Raw genomic sequence first — 22,283 nt, 5'->3', positions numbered from 1 at the left:
ATGGGAGGCCTGTAACCGCTACGTATACGGTTCGAACCTGCTGTACAGCGGTTTCAATTTTACGTTGCTACTTTATTTTCCTTAGGCTTCATGATTCTACATACTTATTTCATTCTTTTTTATTTTTTTTCTCAACAATCAAAAATCTATATCTAATTCATTTTTACTCCAAATTTGATGAGGTTTTTTTCACCATTCTCCTTGTGATGTGTAGTTTTTTATGATGAATTTTAATATTTTTGTGCACATGTGAATTTTAAAATTGCCTAGGGTTTGATTGAATGTGTCCAATTTGTGTATACCATGCCATTTTTGCTTGTAAAACGATGATGCTTCAATAGAAATGCTTGAAATTTTTTGTGCATGTTCTTGACTCTTTTCTGGTGATTTTGATATGTGGTTTGCAATTTTTGGATCCCTGGTTAATGAGATATGATTTTTTGAATAGAGGTGTGACAATTTGCGTCACACCATTCACTGTGCATTTCATGATTTTGTTTGATGTACTTAGGGACATTGGATTGAGCTGAATTTTTGCATGATTGAGCATATGGATGTTGAGAATACATGTGAATGTTTCTGGAATTTTTGATGGCGTTTCCTATTTGATTGGAATTTTTTCCCCTGTTTGGTCATTTGTTGATTTTTTGTGACACATGTTTGTATTTGGCTTGTGAAATTCTGGTCATTAATTGGATGGATGTGAAATTTGACATGTGAATTCTAGACACATTATAGGTCATTGTGGTTTTGATCCCATTCATTTATCATGTATTGTCACTGTTTTATGATTATTGGAAGTTGATGCTTGTTTTGATGCCTTGTGTTGGCTTGCTTGAACTTGTCTGGACTTAGTGAATTTAATTTCCATACTTCCACTTGTCCAAATTGCATGAAAATTGATATGCTGCTCATTGAATGTGTTCTGTTTAGGCTGGAATTTTTGTGGAATTTATTGAGCTGTTTTGATAATGATTTGATGGTGATCATTCTGTTTGGTCCTTTGAGGTTGCAAATTGCATGTTTTATGCCTTTTCTTTCATGAAATGATGATAATGAATGATATGAGCATGGGACCAATTGGTTTTGTTTTTAATTTGTTTGATTGTGATTTTGGATGATTTTCACTTGCTGTTTTGGATTTTTCATCTCCTTTGGACCCTAGGTTTGTCCTAGTGGTCTTGTTTCTCACTTTTGAATTGTGTTTCAGGTTGAGATGCAAATGCTTTAAAGGAGAATAATGCAAGTTAATTGAGTTTGATTTGGTTAATTGTTATGGACTAACTTGTGTGTTTTGTAGGATGCTTGGCTCAATTGAGTTGGTTGTGCTTTGCACATTGCATTGATTGTACATTGACTGTTGGTTATTATACGGTTGGTTCTTATGCTGTCTGTTTTGACTGTTTGAGCTGAATACTAATTGTGCTAGATTGATTTCAGGTACTTTAGTTGCTCCAGTTCTTTAAGAACTTGCTTGCTGTTGCTTGGTTGTATAAACCAGTTGAGGTAGACTCTCTTGTCTCCATGTAGTCTGGAAGACCTGGCCTGTTACTTGGCCAGGCACCTGTCTGAAGTCCTCCTTAAGAGGCGATGATTGTGTTTGTTTATTTTTGTCCCCAAGCAGGAAAAGACCTTGATTAAGGCAATTGGCGGAACCCAAGGGATGTGCAATCCATCCCCCGCTATTCTGTTGAGTCGTCCCTCTACTCGCACCACTGTGTTGATGCATTGGGACATTAACCGAAGATCTTGTACATTTGTACAGTTGAGTCTGAGTCTTGAGTGTAGAAGGGTTCCTCCATTCTGAACCCACGCTACTTTGTCTGAAGCTCTCCCTGGCCAGGGATAAGAGCTGTGAAGTCTAATCTTCACTCACCTTTCATCTGGCTTCACCCTGACTCTCAATGTCAGGGTTAAGAGCTAAACACCACCCTTGTACAGATGACTTGCCTTGGCAGTCTGACCCTTTGTTTGAGCCCACTTTTTGACTGGATATAGTGTGTGCTAAATGTGAAATGTTTGCTTTATTTTGCTTATGCTTGCATGCTTGTTTTTCCTGGTTAGGATTAGCTTGCTGTTGTGCAAGTAGATAGAAACCATAACATAGGGCAATGATGCATGATAACACCTAGGCTCGAGTCCAGCTCCCTAGTAGTGTGTCTCCCTTTGTATCTGGTTAGAATTTCTTTCCCGTTCAGGGGAACTACGTCGCCCCGATCCTCATACCAGATGAGGTACGTAGGCAGGAGATTGTGCGAGGTCTCTTCGGGCACTTTTTTTTCTTTTTGTGTGTGTTTGCTTGTTAACCCTCTTGTGTGTCAGGATATGGATGTAAGCCCAGCGATTGGCTGTCCGTATCCTGAGTGTGTTTGTTTGGTTCGGAAGCCGATGTAAGTCCAGCGATTGGCGTTCGGGTTCCAGGTTTGCCTGTGTTTGTGTGTGTCCTGTTTGGCGTGCGTGAGCCGAACTACGGCAGCTCTGATTCTCGTTCCAGACGAGATACGTAGGCATAGGATGCGATGTCCTAGCGAGCCCTCTCCTTTTTTCCCCCACCTGTGTTGTCTTCGGTGTGTGTGTGATGTTTGTTTTAGCAACCTTTTTCTATCTTTTGAGCGTGGATCCCGTCGAGTACGACGGACGTGAGGGGTGTTAATACCTTCCCCTTGCGTAACCGACTCCCGATCCCATTCTCTTTGGTCGCGAGACCATGCTTTTCCCAGGTTTACTTCGAGCGTTTCCTTTCCCTCTTTGGGATAAATAACGCACGGTGGCGGCTCTGTGTTGTGTTTTGTTTCAGCCCGCCGGTTGTTTTTCGCGGATGCGACAGACATCTTGCGAGCATACATCACAAGATGGCTGAGAGGGCACGTGTTTCCCTTATACTTCTCAAAGTCAGGTACTTTGAATTTAATAGGGATTTTCACGTTGAGCACAAGGCATAACTCAGCAGCACTTTTACCAAAGAGGTCCTTACCCCTCAGAGTCTTCAGTTCCTTGCGCAGCTCAAGGAATTGGTCTTTCATTTCATCCATCTTCTCATAAACATCTGGGCCCTCAGATGGCTTAGAATGGTAGATGGTGTCTTCAACTCTTGGTAATGTGTGCACAACGGGAGGTGGCACAGAAAGGACCGGGCTAGACGCTGGCAAAGAAGCGAGAGTAGGAGCAAAACCCTCTGGCACAAAGTTGGCGGGCATTCCCCACGGGAACCCGGCTGGAATAGATGGCGCAAAATGGGTTATTGCAGCAGGCACAGTAGAAGTTGCGACCTCAGATATGACAGACCTCTGGGGAGGAGTTGAAGGCGTTGGAGATGACTGGCTTTGGGAGGCCATGAAAGACTCCATCAGTGCAGTCAATCTGGCCACTTCTTCCTTCAGTTCATGGTTCTCTTGCTCTAGATGATCCATCAGTTTTGAAGTGTTGGCTCGAGTGTAATACCGGTGAGTCAGCTTGTCTTCAAAATAAATGAAGAACACAGAGTTAGACCATTGAATAAGAAGCCTGGAGCAAAACCTGCTTGTGCACATGATGCATGTAATGCTTGTGCATATGATTTATTATTTTTTATTAGAGGAACTTTAGAGCTCTATTTGCAAACATTGAAAATATTAATCATTTATACATATATGGAAATATCACATCAATAATATCTGGAAAATATTTTTACACCAAAGAAGTACAGTATTGGTAACCAAATACAATACAAGAGAGAAGGAAAATGAGCATCCTATGGAACCCTAGAAATAATCATCTAAAGCTCTGGAGACTGGAAGATAAGCTGCACGAAGCCTCTTCACCTCCCTCTCATAGGCTGCCTCCATATCTGCCTTCTCTTTGGCGAGTCGATCATACTTCCTCTTCCAAAACTTGGAAGACAGAGGAAGAAGAGAAGTTAATGCATCATCAGGCTCATCAATAAGTTGGTGCTCAAGGAATTATATCAAAGCATCTTTTTCTCTGATCTGCTAAAGCAACTCCTCTCATTCACGGATCCAGGCACGTGAACGGTCTTCGTCTCTCAACTCCTCTACTCCTTGGTTAGAGAGGGTTGAAGGCCCAGCCACAACCAAAGGTGTAGGTCTTGGATACTCATAAGGCATGATGTACTCGGAAGCTCTCCTCCTAAACCAAGAGGTATAGGGTTCCAAAGCAATACAGTTCTTCGGACCAAGCTCCTTCCTTCCCTTCCTATGGATCTTGCGCCAAGCGCGAACCATCCTGCCCTTCAAGCCTTGGGGATCTTTACCCTCCTGGAAGAACACACCTTCTAACAGAATGTTATTAGGTTTATCATTTAGGGGGAACCCAAGCTGACGACGTGCCAAAATAGGGTTGTAGTTAATCCCACCACATGTACCAAGAAGAGGCACATTGGAGAATTCACCACAAGAATCGATAATCTACACACCATCATGTACACGGTTGTACCAACAGATATCATCATTAGTGAGAGACATGAGTCTCGTGGACCACCGTAGACATCCTTTGTTCTCCTTGAAGGCGGCCGTCTGTGGCAAGTGCGAAATAAACCACTTGTACAGCAGAGGCAAACAACACACAATGGTACCACCACCCTTTGCATTCCTCATACGCAAAGAGAAATAAGTGTCACCCAACATAGTCGAAACAGGATTAAGAGTAGAGAAAATCCTAATAGCGTTCACATCCACAAACTTGTCGATGTTGGGGAATAACACTAACCCATAGATTAGAAGTACAAATATGGCTTCAAAGGCGTCCTCACTCATGGCCTTCCCATACATAGTAGCTTGAGTAATGAGGAACTCAGAAGGGAGACCTCGAATTCCACCTTTGGTAGTCATATGAGAACCAACCAGAGATTCATCTATATGTAACAGACAAACTATCTCTTGAGAAGTAGGAACTCTCTCTAAGCCACTGAACGACAATTGGTCTAGGATAGGTATACCGATAAGATAGGCATACTCCTCAAGCGTAGGCAAAAGCTGGAAATCCGGAAATGTGAAGCAATGGTACAAGGGATCATAGAACTGCACCAATACGCTCATCAAACCTTCGTCCACTTGAGTAGCCAGAATAGATAGAAGCTTCCCATGACAAGCCTTGAAACCCAAGAGATCTAATACATACGATATCAAATTCCTTAGCTCTTTCAAGTCGGGTTGTCTGAAACTGTACTTCTTCGTATTCCTTCTTTGTCTATCCATGTCTGAAAATTTGCAAATAGACCTCTTAAGTTCCTTGAAAATTTTCTCATTATTTGATGATATGGATGTATGTGGATGCATGAATGCATGGATGCAACAATCACACTCAAGGATCAAGCAAAGCACACCACACAAAGGTCATGGGATGGATCATGTCATCCTTAATATCAATCATCCATTTTGGTGGATTATGGTTTACACCTTATCAACACCCAAGTTCCATTGATATTAAGGATACAAGAACAGATCAACCATGAATCAAGGGTTTGTTGCAAGTCACGAGCATGGAGTCTCGATTAAGAACCACCCAAAGGGAGTGTACTAGGGTTTAAACCTGCCAAACATGTTCTACAAGAAGTTCCCATAATCATCATCCCGTCTTTCGGATATTATTGGATAAACGACTACTCGTATTCCAAAAATATTCTCAAGAGAGACTCTTATGAGTGTAGTATCGCGTAACAATCGTATCAAATCTTACACTTGAAAAGTAAACCATATAAGTCGAGTCGTCACCGCACTTCTATTTATCCAAAGGAAAGGTTAGAAAGCGAACAAAAATCGAGAAGTTTTATCGAATCAAAAACTAATAAAAATGTCAGAGATCGGGGTAAGGGGGTTGGTTATGCAATGGGAAGGTTTTAAGCACCCAAAACATCCTAGGTACTTCTAGGGAGCCCTTTTCACACTTGTTGTAAGGTTGGTATTTTTGTGAAAATTTGTTAGTGCAAACATGATTGGGGAGATGAGAGAAGAATATACAAGTTATTTACAATTTTTGTGTTTGAATGGATAAACCCATTTCCTACGTACCATCTTAAAAAAGATTAGGATCAAAACCTCGTAGTTCGGGGTAAAAATCTCAAAATAAGTTGGTGAATTGATTGGTCCAAAAGCCTTAAGGTCTTTTGTTATCCAAGGGAGAAAACTCAACCTAAAACCACAAATCCACCATGTGAGGATAGCTTCAACATGCTAGTGAGGGGTTAACCCTATAATAAGCATGGAAGACTCATTGTCCATCACTAAGGATATAGGTGAGTATTACATCTACCTCAAGGATAACTCGAACCTAATAGCTAAAGGTTATGAAAAGTTTTTGATAAGAAAGTGGCCATTGAAACCACAAAGACATTTGAGTGAGTTATATTTACCAATGAAAAGTATGTACAAAATATGGTCAAAGTTGACTTAAAGATTTAATTCAAAATGAGTGTTATGAAAAGAAGGTTTGAAAATCAAAAGCATAATGCTTAGGTTTCTAATGTTTGAAAACAAGTGTTAATGTTTGCACGAAAGTTTTGGCTTGGGTTAGAGTGGAGGGAAGAAGAAGAATGGCTAAAGTCCTAATCATACAAGAGATGAAGGAGAAGAAATAATACCACAAATGGAGTTCCCTTCTTGAGATCATATTGATGATCCAAGTAGCTCCCATCCTCTGGAATAAGCAAGCAAATAAGTATAAACTCAAGCAATCAATCAATCAATCAAGCTCTTAGAAGATCCCCAATGGCTCTTAGATATCTCTCTTTAGAAGCTCATGACAATGGTTCTTCACTCAGGCTCAATCCCTAGCACAAGAACACACACATCAAAAAGTTCTATCAAACAAACAAAGAATGGACAAGAAGAAGTTTAGAAATTGGCCCTTCCACAGTTTTCTTCAACATTTATAGCACTCTAAAGGCCCAATGCCTAGTTGCTCTTTGACTTTTATAGCACTCTAAAGGCCCAATGCCTAGTTGCTCTTTGACTCCAATTTTGCTTAGGAAATGTCCTAAAGTCTAAGTCCTTTTTGTCCATTTTGGCATTTGGTTCACAACAATCAAACAAAACACAAGCACAAAAGTATATACACAATTATGTGCTCAAGTGAGCAAAAGGCAAATTGCATTAACATAAACATGTGCTAAAATGAGCAAAGGAAAAAGCAAATGAATAATATGTACAGTGGAATAGTAAATTGCAAGAATTAAATGTTAATGGTTAATGGTTAGTGTTAGTATTAGTGTGCCATAAGGCAATTTAGCGCTATGTTAAGCAATCGTAATTGGACTTATGTAGAAGTCACAAATATCTGAGGCCGGTCAATAATAATATAGGCAACAACACAAGTTAGAGATTTTGATTAGTGAATCAAACTCCTACAACTTGCCATGCCAAAAAGAAGATGAGAAATGATCTTGTATTGATTTAGGTTCTTAGCTTGATTAGGAAGCAACCTATCCTTAATGCAAAGTCATTCACTTGATCCATGATCAAGTTGAATTAGATTTGAATCAAGGAAGGTTAAACCTCCCATGTATCAAGGCTAATCACCAATCTTTAACTCATTGATTAAAAAAGAAAAGAAGAAGAAGAAGAAGAAGAAGAATATTAAAGTACATTAATGGAAATGGAATGAAATATTCAACAAGCATTGACCAAAGATAGAGAAGATCAAGGTCAAACAGTGGTAAACAGAAGCAAAATGAAGATTAGAAGTCAAGAAACAAATAAAATATTTGGTATTTTTCAAAATTAAAATAATACTTGAATTAAAATAATAAAGAAAGGTCAAACTTCAAATTCACTTCAAATCAACTTTGAAAAGTCCAAGTGAATTATCCTAAGTTCAACATGGTCAAACAAAGTTTGACAAAAAATTTCAGCATTTTTAGAAGTCAGAAACTATTTTTAATGAATTAAAAATGCATAAAAATAACCTAATTGAATTAAAATCTCAAATAAATCTCAAATCAATTAATAAATTGATGAGAATATTTTTCATAGATCTATCATCATTCAAAGAGGTTAAAAAAATATTTTTGTATTTGTTGAAAATCAAAAACTATTTAAAATGAATTAAAAATAACCAGAAAAGAGAAAATTGCATAAAATATCAAATGATAAAATAAAAAATATTAAAAATCATTTTTAGAAACTAGAAATTAAAAGAAGAAAAATGCATTTGGTCTCTCATTTTTTGGACCAATAATGAAGGAGATGTGAATTTTTAAAATGAAATGGAATTAAAAGAAATAAAATAAAATAAAATCAGAATTTAAAAGATATGAAAAAACGTGGAGCGTCTGATGTGATCTCATTAATTGACGTGACATCACGTGGCTAGGAAGCGCGCGTTCACCATACACTTTAGTCAGCTGAAACACACATGACCTTAAAACAAATCATAACATTGAGTGGACGAGATTAAATCTGGAAAAGCAAATGGATGGTTCAGATTCAATCTGGAAATTGGACGGTGACCTGCGCCACCGTCTTCTCCTGCCAGCTTCAGGTGAAGCTCAAATTTGTAGAGAAATAAATGTGTACCAAATGCCACGATCTAGGTACCAATCGAAAGCTGGGGTGATGTACATCACCCCTGTACCAACCAAATCCACTCTAGGTTTCTACATTGAGAGAAATCAGAGATGGAATTTCTATGGTGTTCAACTGAACTTGCTAGAATTTGAAAATTCAAGGCTCAAATCAACTGCCTCTATGAAGAGGACTTCAGATCACACAACAATGACAAGAAACAATCAGTATATGAGCATATTCGAAGAAAATAAAGTTTGAAGTAAACCTCTAATTTGCAGAGTTTGAGAGCACAGTTTCTTGCTATGGATGCTTGCAGTATACTCTAGGGATCAAAGTGAGCAAGGCTAAGGAACTTTAGATCTAAAAAACAATCAATGAAATTGGATTCTATATCTGAAATATTGAGAGAAAATTGGTGAGTTCCTTTTGAGTGTGGTTGAGGGATCAGTCGTGCAGCATTTAAGGCACCTTTAGGTTGCTGAAATGAGAGGCATGAGCATTGTATTTATAACAAAAGCATGGCTGAAATGCATGATCAAAGTGTTGCATGAATGGAAAGGGCCTCCATGCATGGGCCTGTACAGGCGCATGGAGGGCCCAATTCCACTTGGATTTGGCAGCTAATCATCAGTAGATGCAAATTGGACGTGCAGATGGTGTAGTATTGGCTCATGCAATGCAAATTTAAATGGTTTCCAAAATTGCACCAATTTGTTCATGCTTTCGAAAATGCCATGTCCATACTTAAAACACAACCTTATGAGTAATGGTTGGAAAGCTTTTTGCATGAGTATCATTTGTTATGTTGATCAAAACATCATTTGACAATTGGAAATTGATGAATAATGATCATCAAGTGTAGGGTGCAAAACATGTTCATGTGAGATTTTCAAAAATGGCCAAACTTTAAGCACCTCTATTTCAATGATGAAAGCTCAAAAAGATAGAACCTTCAACATAAAAGTTGTAGATATTTTCAATAAAATCAATTTGGACTTAAAGTTTGCATCATTTGGATTTTTGATGAAGAAGTTATGGGCACTTGAAGTTGGACTTCTTCACATTTCAATGCTTTTGGTCCAAAGTGACCTATAATGTTTTGCATTATCACATGTATTTATTTTAAGATTTTGAAATTTTGATAAACATAACATTTGAATTAGACATCTTAATCTTTCCAATGCATTTGGTACCACCTCAAAATCATGAAAAATGAAGGAGTTATGTCTTTGGGAAGTTGACCCAAAATTAGGGTTTCAGTCAAAATGACCTATAATGTCTTGAAATGGATGATGACCTTCCATGCTTCGAATAAATTTTTGATGAACATGAAAGTTTTTCACATGGTTCTTAAGAACAATGTTTCTCTTGGGGTAATCTCCATTTGACAAATACATTAAAGGTTAGGTCTCAGTGTATTTCAAAATAGTCAAATGAATTGACTGATCAACTTCTCAAGTCCAAACCTCATATCTTGATGAATTGATGATTGAGGACACTCAAATAAGTTCAAATATGCATGAAATGATGAATTAAAGAACTTCCCTTGATTGCATTTGATCATGGGTTGAGGTTGCTTCATGAGCAAGGCACAGTTGATAAACAGATGAATTAGGGTTTCCTTGGGAAACAAGCCTCAAGCCCCTTGGTTTGCTTTGATCAAAATGATGAATTGAGATACTTGGGATGCATATTTGATGGATGAGAGCTTTGGGAACCATTTCCATGCTTGCTTTCATCTTCCCTTGACCATATCAATGCACATAGGATCTCCTAGAAGCTTTGGATCTTGTGACTGCTCAAGCTACAAACAAAAGATGTTAGTGACATATTTTTGTGCTTTTGGTTAGTAAATAAAAATGAGAAAAGAAATAATATACAATTCAAGCATGCTTAGTGATCTCAAACCAACCCTCAAAAGTTCCCACCCAAAGGTAAGGAGCCAAGATGCTTATGATCCTTGAGGCAAGATGCAAATGCAATGTTATGATGCCATGAGGGATCCTAGGGTCAAAATTAGGGTCTTACACAAATGTATTACATTCAATAACCATTCATAAACCAAATCCTAAAACCATTAGAAATTCTTATACAATACAATTCCAATTCTATCATTTATATACAATTTTCGATTACGTACAGTCCATTTTGTTTTCTATAACATTCATAATAAAACCATAGTTTCATTCAATTTTAACACTAACAACAAAAATGATTCAAACCATGATTCATTATATACCATTTCAAATTCATTACATAAACTTTACATTACAAAAATATCTCACATTCTAAATGCATTCCAATCCACTTTCTTTTACATTTTCACATTCAACCATTGTTTTTTTTACAAATTCAATAACAATTTCGTACGCACATGTCCGTAAATTAAAATTCCAAATGAATTACAACATTATGTAAAACATACAAATATAATCCCAAGCTGAATCCAAAACCTGGTTCCGCTTGACCATAAGGCAATCACCAAGTATCTCCTACAATATCAGACTACCATTTTTTCAACACATATTTCTACAAGAAACTTAAAGAAGTTGTTTCCTGCAACGATAGTAACAGAAACACACTATTTGAAAAGTTCAGAAGGTGGTGGAAGAGTGTAAATATTTTTCAGAAGGCATATGTTGTGATTCCAATACACCAGGATCTTTATTGGAGCTTGAGCATTATTTGTTTCCCCAACAAAGAAGATGAATCGGGACCAATAATACTTCATTTGGACTCTTTGGGGCTTCACTCTAGTCGATCATTTTTTGAAAACATTAAAATCTATTTGATAGAAGAAAGGAACTATTTGAGTAAGGAATGCATGTCATCAGATGTTCCGATTGCAAACAGAATATGGAAGTCTCTTTCTAGTACAATTGAAACTATAATCATGAAGGTTCCCCAACAAAAGAATGAGTATGACTGTGGTCTTTTTGTGTTGTACTTCATTAGGCGTTTCATGGAAAAGGCACCCGATCGACTGAAAAAGAAAAATTTAGCAATGTTTAGCAAGAAATGGTTGAAACCTGAAGAAGCGTCCAGTTTGAGAGCGAAAATCCACAAGTTGCTTGTAGCAGAACTACACAGTTCAGTCAAGCCTGGTGGTATCAATGAGTCATCCCCTTCATCTGCTTGCGATGTGTCATACCCCAATTTTTTCCTTTATCATAAAGTTTTAATTGGTGGTCTCATGACCATTTGATTTGGTCATGTTGCATCACTAATCAAAATATCATTTGTGTAAATCCATTAAGGGGAAGTTTTTTTTGAATAAATGACCACATTAATGGAAGTTTTTGAATGAATGACCACATTTGTTTTCCCTTTTATTCAAAAGAAGGGTACTTGTCAGTATTGTTGGCTTGGCACTTATGTTTACATTATCATTTCTTGTCATTCATAGTAATAAGCAAGAAAACAAAAAAAGTCAAAGGGATTTACTTTTAAAAAAAGGTTAACATTCTTTCCCTAAGTATATTTTATTTTCGTTTCTCTCTTAATCTTCATTCTATATTATTTAGGATTTAACTATGGTCTTATACCTAGTGATTCTATTTTGTAATAAGATGGAGTAATTAGCTTGCAATTGAAATAATTACTCCATTGGATGAAAGCTTCACATTACATTGTAAAAACATCTTTACTAGTATAAAACATTGTTCCACAATGTTTAATACAAAGAAATAAAGGAAGGTCTCAACTGTCCAAAAGGGTCCATTAATACAAAGTTGTTTACATTTACCAAATGTATTCAGGTTTTTTCTTTTCACAAAACTTGGGATAGTACGTGAGAATGAGAAATTGTACATATTGCTTTTCCAAAATCATCATTATAAATAAATACAGTACTAATTACAATTTGTGGAACCAAGTCTTCGACCAAGGTGCAATTCGATGTAAATCCATCCCATTTGAAAAAAGATTTATTGAGCTGGGACCATAGCTTACGTACTAGTGTGCAATCCACTTCCTTATCGTCTTCACGTCCTCATCGTCTTCACGTTCGCACCAAGCCATCACATACATAACCTGCAAGAAAACAAATCATTAGCATCCAAAACCTAAAAACAATTAAAAAGGATTAATAATTGTTTAAAGAAGAAGTATACAGGGGACCACAGCAAGAAGTTAAGAACATAAGGAATACACCAAGCGTAGCCAGAATGGTCGCCCCCCCCCCCCCCCTCACAATTTGATCCCACAAGATCAGGGATGCAAAAATTTGGTCCCCACAGTATCTAACGAAAATCTCTAACGGGATTACAACTAGATTTGGTGAATCGGACAATCTTTGAGATCCATAACCCCTCTATAAAAGAGAGCGACTCAATCATTGCAAAGGACTCTCACCGTTACTCTGTCAAAGTTCACCCAAGAACCATTCACTTAGAGCTCAAAATCCCTAAATTCTAAATTAGAGTTTCACACTGAAACTCTATTTGTGTTGGTACTTGTTTAGTCATTTGTATAAATGTTTGATTCCATGTGTGTGTTGTGTTACAATCATGAACAAAACTCATTCAAATTCTTCATCAATTCAAAACCATTATAAACCATTAAAATCATACAATTTTCGATTTAATATCGAGTCCATTTCCATACCCTTGTAAGTCGATCGCTTTTAGCATCGCCATCAACCTCACATAGCTTACTCTTGGGCTTTCTCACAATGAGACCTATTTGATTTTAATTAATCGAGTAGATGATTGATTCACTAATTAAAATCCGATTTATTTACAAACACAAATTTAAAACCTCGACCCAATGTCGAGTATTTTATTCAAAATTAATTAAAAACACCTAATTACGATTAAACACCATTTCATTTGGAAATGAAAAGGGGGATGATTTTGAGTTTTCAATTCCTCTCCTCGATTATTTGAATACGAGTTCTCTTACTCGGTTAGTCAAATAATCGTCATTTCTAACTCACCCAAACTTAACCTAATCAAATTATTTTCATAATAATGAAATGAAAAGGGGGATGGTTTTAAGCCTTTAACTTCTCTCCTCAATTGTTTGAATACGAGTTCTCTTACTCGGTCAGTCAGATAATTGTCATTTCTCTACAAACTTCTAAACCCAATTAAATCAAAACATTCTTATAATAAACTAAATGAAAAGGGATATGGTTTTGAGCCTTCAACTCCTCTCCTCGATTGTTTGAGTACAAGTTCCCTTACTCGGTTAGTCAAACAATTGTCATTTTCCCACAAACTTATAACTTAATCAAATCATTTTCACAATAAACTATACAAAAAGGGAGATGGTCTTAAGTCTTCGATTCCTCTCCTTAAATGCTTGGATATGATTGTCTTACTCAGCCATTCGAGTATTTGTTGTTTATATAAAAACACATCAACCATACATAAACTTATTTTCACAATTACTAAGGATGAAAAAGAAAACGGTCTAGAGTCTTCTATTCTCTTTCCCGACTATTAGGATAAGAGTCGTCTTACTCGACTATCCGAGTAATTATCATCCAACAAAAATATCTTAACACATCAAATCTATCTGTCCTCGTGTAGCGGAGTATTCGTTACCATTAGAGATATTGACTAAATCTAAGATAAATCATACAAGTCGAGTCGCCACCGCACTTCTATTTATCCAAAAGAATGGTTAGAAAGCGAACAAAAACCGAGAAGTTTTATCAAATTAAAAACTAATAAAAATGTCAGATATCTGGGTAAGGGGGTTGGTTATGCAATGAGAAGGTTTTAAGCACCCAAAACATCCTATGTACTCCTAGGGAGCCCTTTTCACACTTGTTGTAAGGTTGGTATTTTGTGAAAAATTGTTTGTGCAAACATGATTGAAGAGATGAGAAGAGAATATACAAGTTATTTACAATTTTGTGTTTGGATGGATGAACCCATTGCCTACGTACCATCTTGAAAAAGATTAGGATCAAAACCTCGTAGTTCGGGGTAAAAATCTCAAAATGAGTTGGTGAATTGATTGGTCCAAAAGCCTTAAGGTCTTTTGTTATCCAAGGGAGAAAACTCAACCTAAAACCACAGATCCACCATGTGAGGATAGCTTCAACATGCTAGTGAGGGGTTAACCCTATAATAAGCATGGAAGACTCATTGTCCATCACTAAGGATATAGGTGAGTATTACATCTACCTCAAGGATAACTCAAACCTAATAGCTAGAGGTTATGAGAAAAGTTGGATTAAGAAAGTGGCCATTGAAACCACCAAAGTATTTGAATGAGTTATATTTACCAATGAAAAGTATGTACAAAATATGGTCAAAGTTGACTTAGAAGTTCAATTCAAAATAAGTGTTATGAAAAGAAAGTTTGAAAATCAAAAGCATAAGGCTTAGGTTTCTAATGTTGGAAAAGAAGTGTTAAATGTTTGCACAAAAGTTTTGGCTTGGGTTAGAGTGGAGGGAAGAAGAAGAATGGCTAAAGTCCTAATCATACAAGAGATAAGGGATAAGAAGTAAGACCACAAATGGAGTTCCTCTCTTGAGATCATATTGATGATCCAAGTAGCTCCCATCCTTTGGAATATGCAAGCAAAATAATAGTAAGCTCAAGCAATCAACATAATCAAACAAGCTCTTGGAAAGTTCCTCAATGGCTCTTAGATCTCTCTCTCTCTTAGAAGCTCATGGCAATGGTTCATCTCTTAGGCCCAATGTTGGAATCCCTAGCACAAGAACACACATATTAAAAAGTTCTATCAAACAAATCAAGAATGAACAAGAAGGAGTTTAGAAATTGGTCCTTTCAAAGTTCTCTTCAACATTTATAGCATTCTAAAGACCCAATGCCTAGTTGCTCTTTGAGTTTTATAGCACTCTAAAGGCCCAATGCCTAGTTGCTCTTTGACTCCAAATTTGCATAGGGAAAGTCCTAAAGTCTAAGTCCATTGTTCATTTCTTTGCATTTTTGTCCACAACAATCAAAACAAAACACAAGCACAATGATATATACACAATTATGTGCTCAAGTGAGCAAAAGGCAAATTGCATTAACATAAACATGTGCTCAAATGAGCAAAGGAAAAAGCAAATGAATAATATGTACAAGAATAGTAAATTGCATAAATGTAAAGTACAAGAAGTAAATGTTAATGGTTAATGGTTAGTGTTAATAGTTAGTGAGCCATAAGGCAAATTTAGCGCTATGTTAAGCAATCGTAATTGAACTTATGTAGAAGTCATAACTATCTGAGGTCGGTCAATAATAATGTAGGCAACAACACAAGTTAGAGGTCTTGATTAGTGAATCAAACTCCAACAACTTGTCATGCCAAAAAGAAGATGAGAAATGATCTTGTATTGATTTAGGTCCTTTGCGTGATTTAGGAAGCAATCTATCCTTAATGCAAAGCCATTCACTTGATCCATGATCAAGATGAATTAGATTTAAATCAAGGAAGATTAAACCTCCCTAATCAATGCTAACCATCAACCTTTAACTCATTGATCAAAAAGAAAAAGAAAAAAAAAGAAGATGAAGAATTCAAGTGCATATAATGGAAATGGTATGTACTAATCAACAAATGTTGACCAAAGATAAGGAAGATCAAGGTCAAACAATAGAAAACAGAAGCAAGTCAAATATTTTTGGCATTTTTAACATTTAAAATAAAACTTGAATTAAAATAATAAAGAAAGGTCAAACTTCAAATTCACTTCAAATCAACTTTGAAAAGTCCAAGTGAATTATCCCACATTCAACAAGGTCAAACAAAGTTTGACAAAAAATTTCAGCATTTTTAGAAGTCAGAAACTATTTTAAATCAATTAAAAATGCATAAAAATAACCTAATTGAACTAAAATCTCAAATAAATCTCAAATCAATTAATAAATTGATGAGAATATTTTTCATAGAACTATCATCATTCAAAGAGGTTGAGAAAATATTTTTGTATTTTTTGAATATCAAAAATTATTTAAAATGAATTAAAAATGACCAAAAAAGAGAAAATTACTAAAAAATAGAAAATGATAAAATAAAAAATATTAAAAATCATTTTTAGAAACTAGAAATTAAAAGAGAAATAATGCAATTGGTCCCATAATTTTTGGACCAATAATGAACGAGATATGAATTTTTGAAAATGAGATGGAATTAAAAAATAAAATGGAAATTAAAATCAGAATTAAAAAAGATGGAAAAGCGTGGACTGTCTGATGCACTCTCATTAATTGACGTGGATCATCACGTGGCCAGGAAGCGCATGCTCACCATACACCCTAGTCAACTGAATCATATAGTACATTAAAATAAGTCATATTGTTGGACAACCAGGATTAAATCTGGAAACGTAAATGGATGGCTCAGATTAGATCTGGAGCCCAGACGGTGGCAAGCGCCACCGTCTTCTCCGGCTAGCTCCGGCGAAGGCCAAAATTTGCAGAAATTAAAACATCAACCAAAATGTACGATCCAGGTACCATTCGAAAGGTGGAGTGATGTGCATCACTCCTATGCCACTCAATTCCACTCTAGATCCCTAGATTGAGAGAAATCAGAGATGGAAGTTTTGTGGTGTTCAAGTGAACTCAATGATTTTCAAAAATTGAAAGCGCAATAATGTTGCCTCTATGCAGAGGACTTCAGATCACATAAGATCAAGGCAAATGGAACAATATACCAGCTGTTTCGAAGCAAACTTCAGTTGAGGAAAACCTTTGAATTGTGAAGAATTGAGTCAAGATCCTTGAGTTCTTTTGCAAACAGAAAGCTCTATGGATCAAGGTGAAGAGGTCTAGGAACTTTTAGATCTAAGAAAACAGTCGAGGAAACTGAATTCTAGATCTGAAATTTTGAGAGAAAAGAGAAAGTTCCTTTGGTGTGGGTGTGGGATTTCAGTTGCACGGCATGTAGGGCGCCTTAAGGTTGAAGAATTGAAGAGCATTGACCTTGTATTTATAGATGGAGGGAGCTGCAAGCATCACCAAAATCGTGTGCATGGGAGAAGAGGGCCTCCATGCATGGGCCTGTATAGGCGCATGGAGAACCCAATTCTGATTGGAATTGCAAGCTATACATCACTAAATATGAATTGAACATGCAGATTGTGTATTAATGCATCATGCATAGCAATTGGAATGATTTTCATAAAATGCACTATTTCATTGAAGCCTTCGAAAATGCCATGTACAAAATCAAAATGCTACCTTATGAGTAATGGTTGGAAAGCTTATTGCATAAGGAACAAATGTCATGTTGATCAAAACTTCATTTGGGCCTTGGAAATTAATGAAAACTGAACTTGAAGTGTAGGGTGCAAAACATGCATATGTGAAATTTCCAAAGTTGGCCAATGTTCAAGCCCTTCTGTTTCAATGATGCAAGATCCAAATGACAAAATCTTCAACATGAGAGTTGTAGATATGTTCAAGCAAACCAATTTAGACTTAAATTTTGCATCATTTGGATTTTTTATGAAGAAGTTATGGGCACTTGAAGTTGGACTTTTTCACATTTCAATGCATTTGGTCCAAAGTGACCTATAATGTTTTGCATTATCACATGTATTTCTTTTGAGATTTTTCAATTTTTCTCAACATAACATTTGAAGTAGACACATTAAGCTTTCCAATACATTAAGTTTAACCTCAAAACCATGAAAAATGAATGAGTTATGTTCTTGGGAAGTTGACCCAAAATTAGGGTTTCAGTCAAAATGACCTATAATGTCTTAGAATGGATGATGACCTTACAAGCTTCAAATAAAATTTTGATGAACATGAAAGTTGTTCCTATTGTTCTTAAGAACATTTTTTATCTTGGGGTAATCTCCATTTGACCAACACATAAAAAGTTAGGCCTCAGTGCATTTCAAAATAGTCAGATGAATTGACTGATCAACTTCTCAAGTCCAAAACTCATATCTTGATGAATTGATGATTGAGGGCACTCAAATAAGTTCAAATATGCATGAAATGATGAATTAAATAACTTCCTTTGATTGCATTTGACCATGGGTTCAAGTTGCTTCATGAGCAAGGCACAATTGATGAACAGATGAATTAGGATTTCCTTGGGAAACAAACCTCAAGCCCTTTAATTTGCTTGATCAAAATGATAAATTGAGATACTTGGGAGGCATATTTGATGGATGAGAGCTTTGGGAACCATAGCCATGCTTGCCTTCATCTTTTCTTAGCCATGTCAATGCACATAGGGTCTCCTAGAAGCTTTTGACTTTGTGATTGCTCAAGCTACAAACAAAAGATGTTAGTGACATATTTTTGTGCTTTTGGTTAGTGAATAAGATGAGAAAAGTAACAATATACAATTCAAGCATGCTTGGTGATCTCAAACCAAATCTCAAGAGATCCCACCCAAAGGTAAGGAGCCAAGATGCTTATGATCCTTGAGGCAATGTAAATGTAATGTAATGATGTCATGAGGGATCTTAGGGTCAAAATTAGGGTCTTACACCTCGCCCCCATGCGATCGAAACCAATCAAACAAAAACAATTAAACATATTAATCCAACTTGTCACCCTCGTGTGACCAAAACTCTTTTCAGAAAGAACATTGTTTAATCCCTTCTAACGCGCACAACAAACTAGTGCTTAAGCCTCCGCCGAGAGTAGACAATCCAATGTTTAGCCTTTAGAACGAGATCTAAACAATTATTCACTAAAAGACACCAGCAAACCGTAGTTCCCCGAACTACAAATGCTCTGATTTCCTTATTGCACCATAAGGATACGTAGGCACGAGATTGCGAGATCTTGGCGAGCACACTAATAAAAAACCTCCATTTTCCCCCTTCCTGAGGTTTCCATCCATCTCTTTTCAATATTTTTATCACTCGAAGAAAATAAACATAAGCTAACATTCAAATCGCAAATTAGAACTAAAAGGTCCCCGTTGAGTACAACGGACGAGAGGGGTGTTAATACCTTCCCCTTGCGTAATCGACTCTCGAACCCGAATATGGTTACGACAACCATTATTTTATTTTTCAAAGGTTTTATTGATATTTTCTTATTCCTTCATTGGGATAAATAAAGTTCGGTGGCGACTCTGTTCGAACTATTTTTTTCGCGACCATCGCGAGGGATCGTATTTTTCGAGATGCAATCGAATGCGATGAGACTGCCAAGGACTTTTCCTCTTCATCTGCTGGTGCTGCAACCGAATGTGATGAGCTACCAAACGTGAACAAATCCAACATCTAACCCGCAAAATCAATTATCGAAACCAAATATATTGTTAATTTTAATCATGAACCAATTATTCAATTAACCTTATCACCAATGTAACTCTAACTCTCCAAACCTAAACCTTGCAACCAACCTTCCATAACCGGTTCAACAAACCCTTCAACCTGCATAAATTCGCAAAGCCAAAATAATGAATCAAATTTTTATAACAGAAATCGATTTCAAGCAAGCTAACAAGGCCATCCAAACCAACTAACAAGAGTGACTGTGTGAAACTGCAGTTCGGCATGCAACAACAAATTCCTAAACCTTTGATGTGTTTGGAAGATTGACATCAATAAAGAGTCGATGACCAATGAGATTAGTCTGATTGGAGAGACTTCGCTAAAAGATGTGTCGTCATTGGAGGAATCAACGTCAGCACATCTTAAATGAATCAATCATACATGGTGCTAGACCAACTCAACATTATATCGTTTGGTTTAGGTCAGTTACAACGCCACAGTTTGTGTCTGAACCAAGGTATTTAATTGATCCACGCCAACGTGCTTCGTCATCATACACCCAACAATAAATCCCCTCCAAACAACCAACCCCCCACCATTACCAAACCCAAGAACAATGTCAACCCACCCAAACCCAACGACCAACCTCATACCATCGCCATACTATATACACCTAACCACTAAACACCCAACTACGCAACCAATTGATGTCACACATCCAAACTCAAAATTAGGAACCAAACCCTTACCACCAACAACCATACACAACCACCATATTTATCTATATCCCATATGATTCATATGATTCAACGTCATCCCACCATAGTCTCCCATCAATGAACACACAAGCATCTCATCGCCATAACACCCAACCATTGTTTGACTTTCTTACACCACAAGAACCATTGCTTCGTTTCCAAAACGATCCAATGTTCCAATTCGGGTAACCATACCATCCACAAACAACCCAACTGCAACGACCTAACTACGACAACATGGACACCGAACTCAATTACGGCAGCGCCATTGGTGGCAACCCCCCAACTATTGAGGAGAAATGATGACAAAATTGTCACATACCGCTAGACCTTCCACCAAACCTTTACACCATCCACTATTGCATCATGTCAGCACTCAAACACCCCAAACACCTTAGGGAAATCGTGAGAGACCTCGAAGACAGACTAGCACACGAGAAATGTGGAACATGGGGCGTTTCGATCGGGCGAGTCATTGGTTTTCTTGTCAATTATTGTGTATTTTAGTTTTATATCATAATATTATTAATTATTTTTCATTTACTTTTTTATTTCAATTTTATATAATTATAACATAAAAAATTTAAATGAAAATAAATAATCAAAGCATGCGCCACATGCAATGACGCATGTTTTTAATGTCACAATGGATGCGTATGCTAACGCCATGTGCATTGATGCATTGGTGCAAGTACTACATATATGCGTCATACCAACATACACATGTTTTAGATGGATAATTGAAACGTGATTATATTAATAAATATTTTAAAATAATGATTATTTTGATATTATTTTTGAAAATTTTGATTATTTGAAAAAAAACGCTTTAATAAATAAGTTGACTGATTATATCAGATGATAAAACTCAGACAAGATAACAACTTGACTTTATAATATAGAGTTAACTAGAGAAATATGATAACTTGCTTATAAAACACTTTAGTATAGGGTAATGACATAAGTACTAGCCAGAAGATAATAAAGCAAAGACTTTGGATCGAGTTTCCATATGATGTTTTGGTGACCGATGACACACAATATATTGTGAGATGCATCTATAGTCTAGATGATCACATGACACAATTATATTTTGCATGTTCTTCTATAGTACAAGTAATATTTTGCATGTTCTTTTATAGTACAAGTAATTGAGAGTCTTTTTCAATAGCATTTTTCACATTAAAAAATATTAGAGAATAAAACTATTCTCTTAAATCTCGTTATCATCCGAATTAAAATTAGATATCAATGTTGTTCAAACATCTTTAGATTTTAGTAAATAATTTTAAAATTTTAGTAAGAGATAAAACAATAGAGATAATACAATTTTTAAATTTTAATAAGAGATAAAATAACAGAGAGAATTCTGTAAAAAGAATACTTCTCTTAAAACTATGTCAAAAATAATGTTAAAAGATATATGATCAGAGACTATTTCTTAATAATTATATGCTCGATTTATAAATTTACTTTTTGAATATTAAGTTTTTCAAAAAGAAAATGTTTTGTAACTTTCATTAAGGTGTTAGTAAAATATCAATCTATTAGAATTTTAATTTTGAAATAATAATTTTAGAATAACTTACAAATTAACATGTAACAAATGATTACTATGAAAAGTAATATTATAACAAATGATTACTATGAAAAGTAGTAATATTATAATTTGTTTGTGTTATAGAAGATTAAATTTCCATAATAATTAATAATACAACTCATGCTCAAACATTTTTTCTCTCTTTCTATTTAAATAAAACTAAATAAATTAAAAATTGAGTGTGTGAGAATTTTTGTGTGTAGATGGAGATAGTAATACTAATAGCCAAAAAGTATATATCTTATATTAGAATAAAAAATACTAC

At 36.0% G+C, this 22,283-nt stretch overlaps 1 protein-coding gene across 1 annotated transcript; it reads left to right on the top strand.

Annotated features, from left to right (window-relative positions):
* Positions 1-10,790: 10,790 nt before the first annotated feature.
* On the top strand, positions 10,791-11,703 carry LOC127094529 (ubiquitin-like-specific protease 1D). The gene is made up of 2 exons (XM_051033355.1): positions 10,791-10,878; positions 10,973-11,703. Exons 1-2 carry the CDS (start codon positions 10,791-10,793, stop codon positions 11,701-11,703), a joined length of 819 nt encoding a protein of 272 aa, XP_050889312.1.
* Positions 11,704-22,283: the final 10,580 nt, after the last annotated feature.

Source organism: Lathyrus oleraceus, chromosome 1 (assembly GCF_024323335.1).
Source record: "Lathyrus oleraceus cultivar Zhongwan6 chromosome 1, CAAS_Psat_ZW6_1.0, whole genome shotgun sequence".
NCBI lineage: Eukaryota > Viridiplantae > Streptophyta > Magnoliopsida > Fabales > Fabaceae > Lathyrus > Lathyrus oleraceus.
Note: the sequence above shows the minus strand (reverse complement) of the source record. Positions and strands in the feature narration are given on the sequence as shown.

Excerpts from the sequence above, each read along its gene's own strand:
- LOC127094529 (XM_051033355.1), top strand. The coding sequence starts at position 10,791 with ATGCATTCCAATCCACTTTCTTTTACATTTTCACATTCAACCATTGTT. Across the intron at positions 10,879-10,972 it reads AATTTCGTACGCACATGTCC|GCAATCACCAAGTATCTCCT; the intron begins GTAAATTAAAAT and ends CTTGACCATAAG.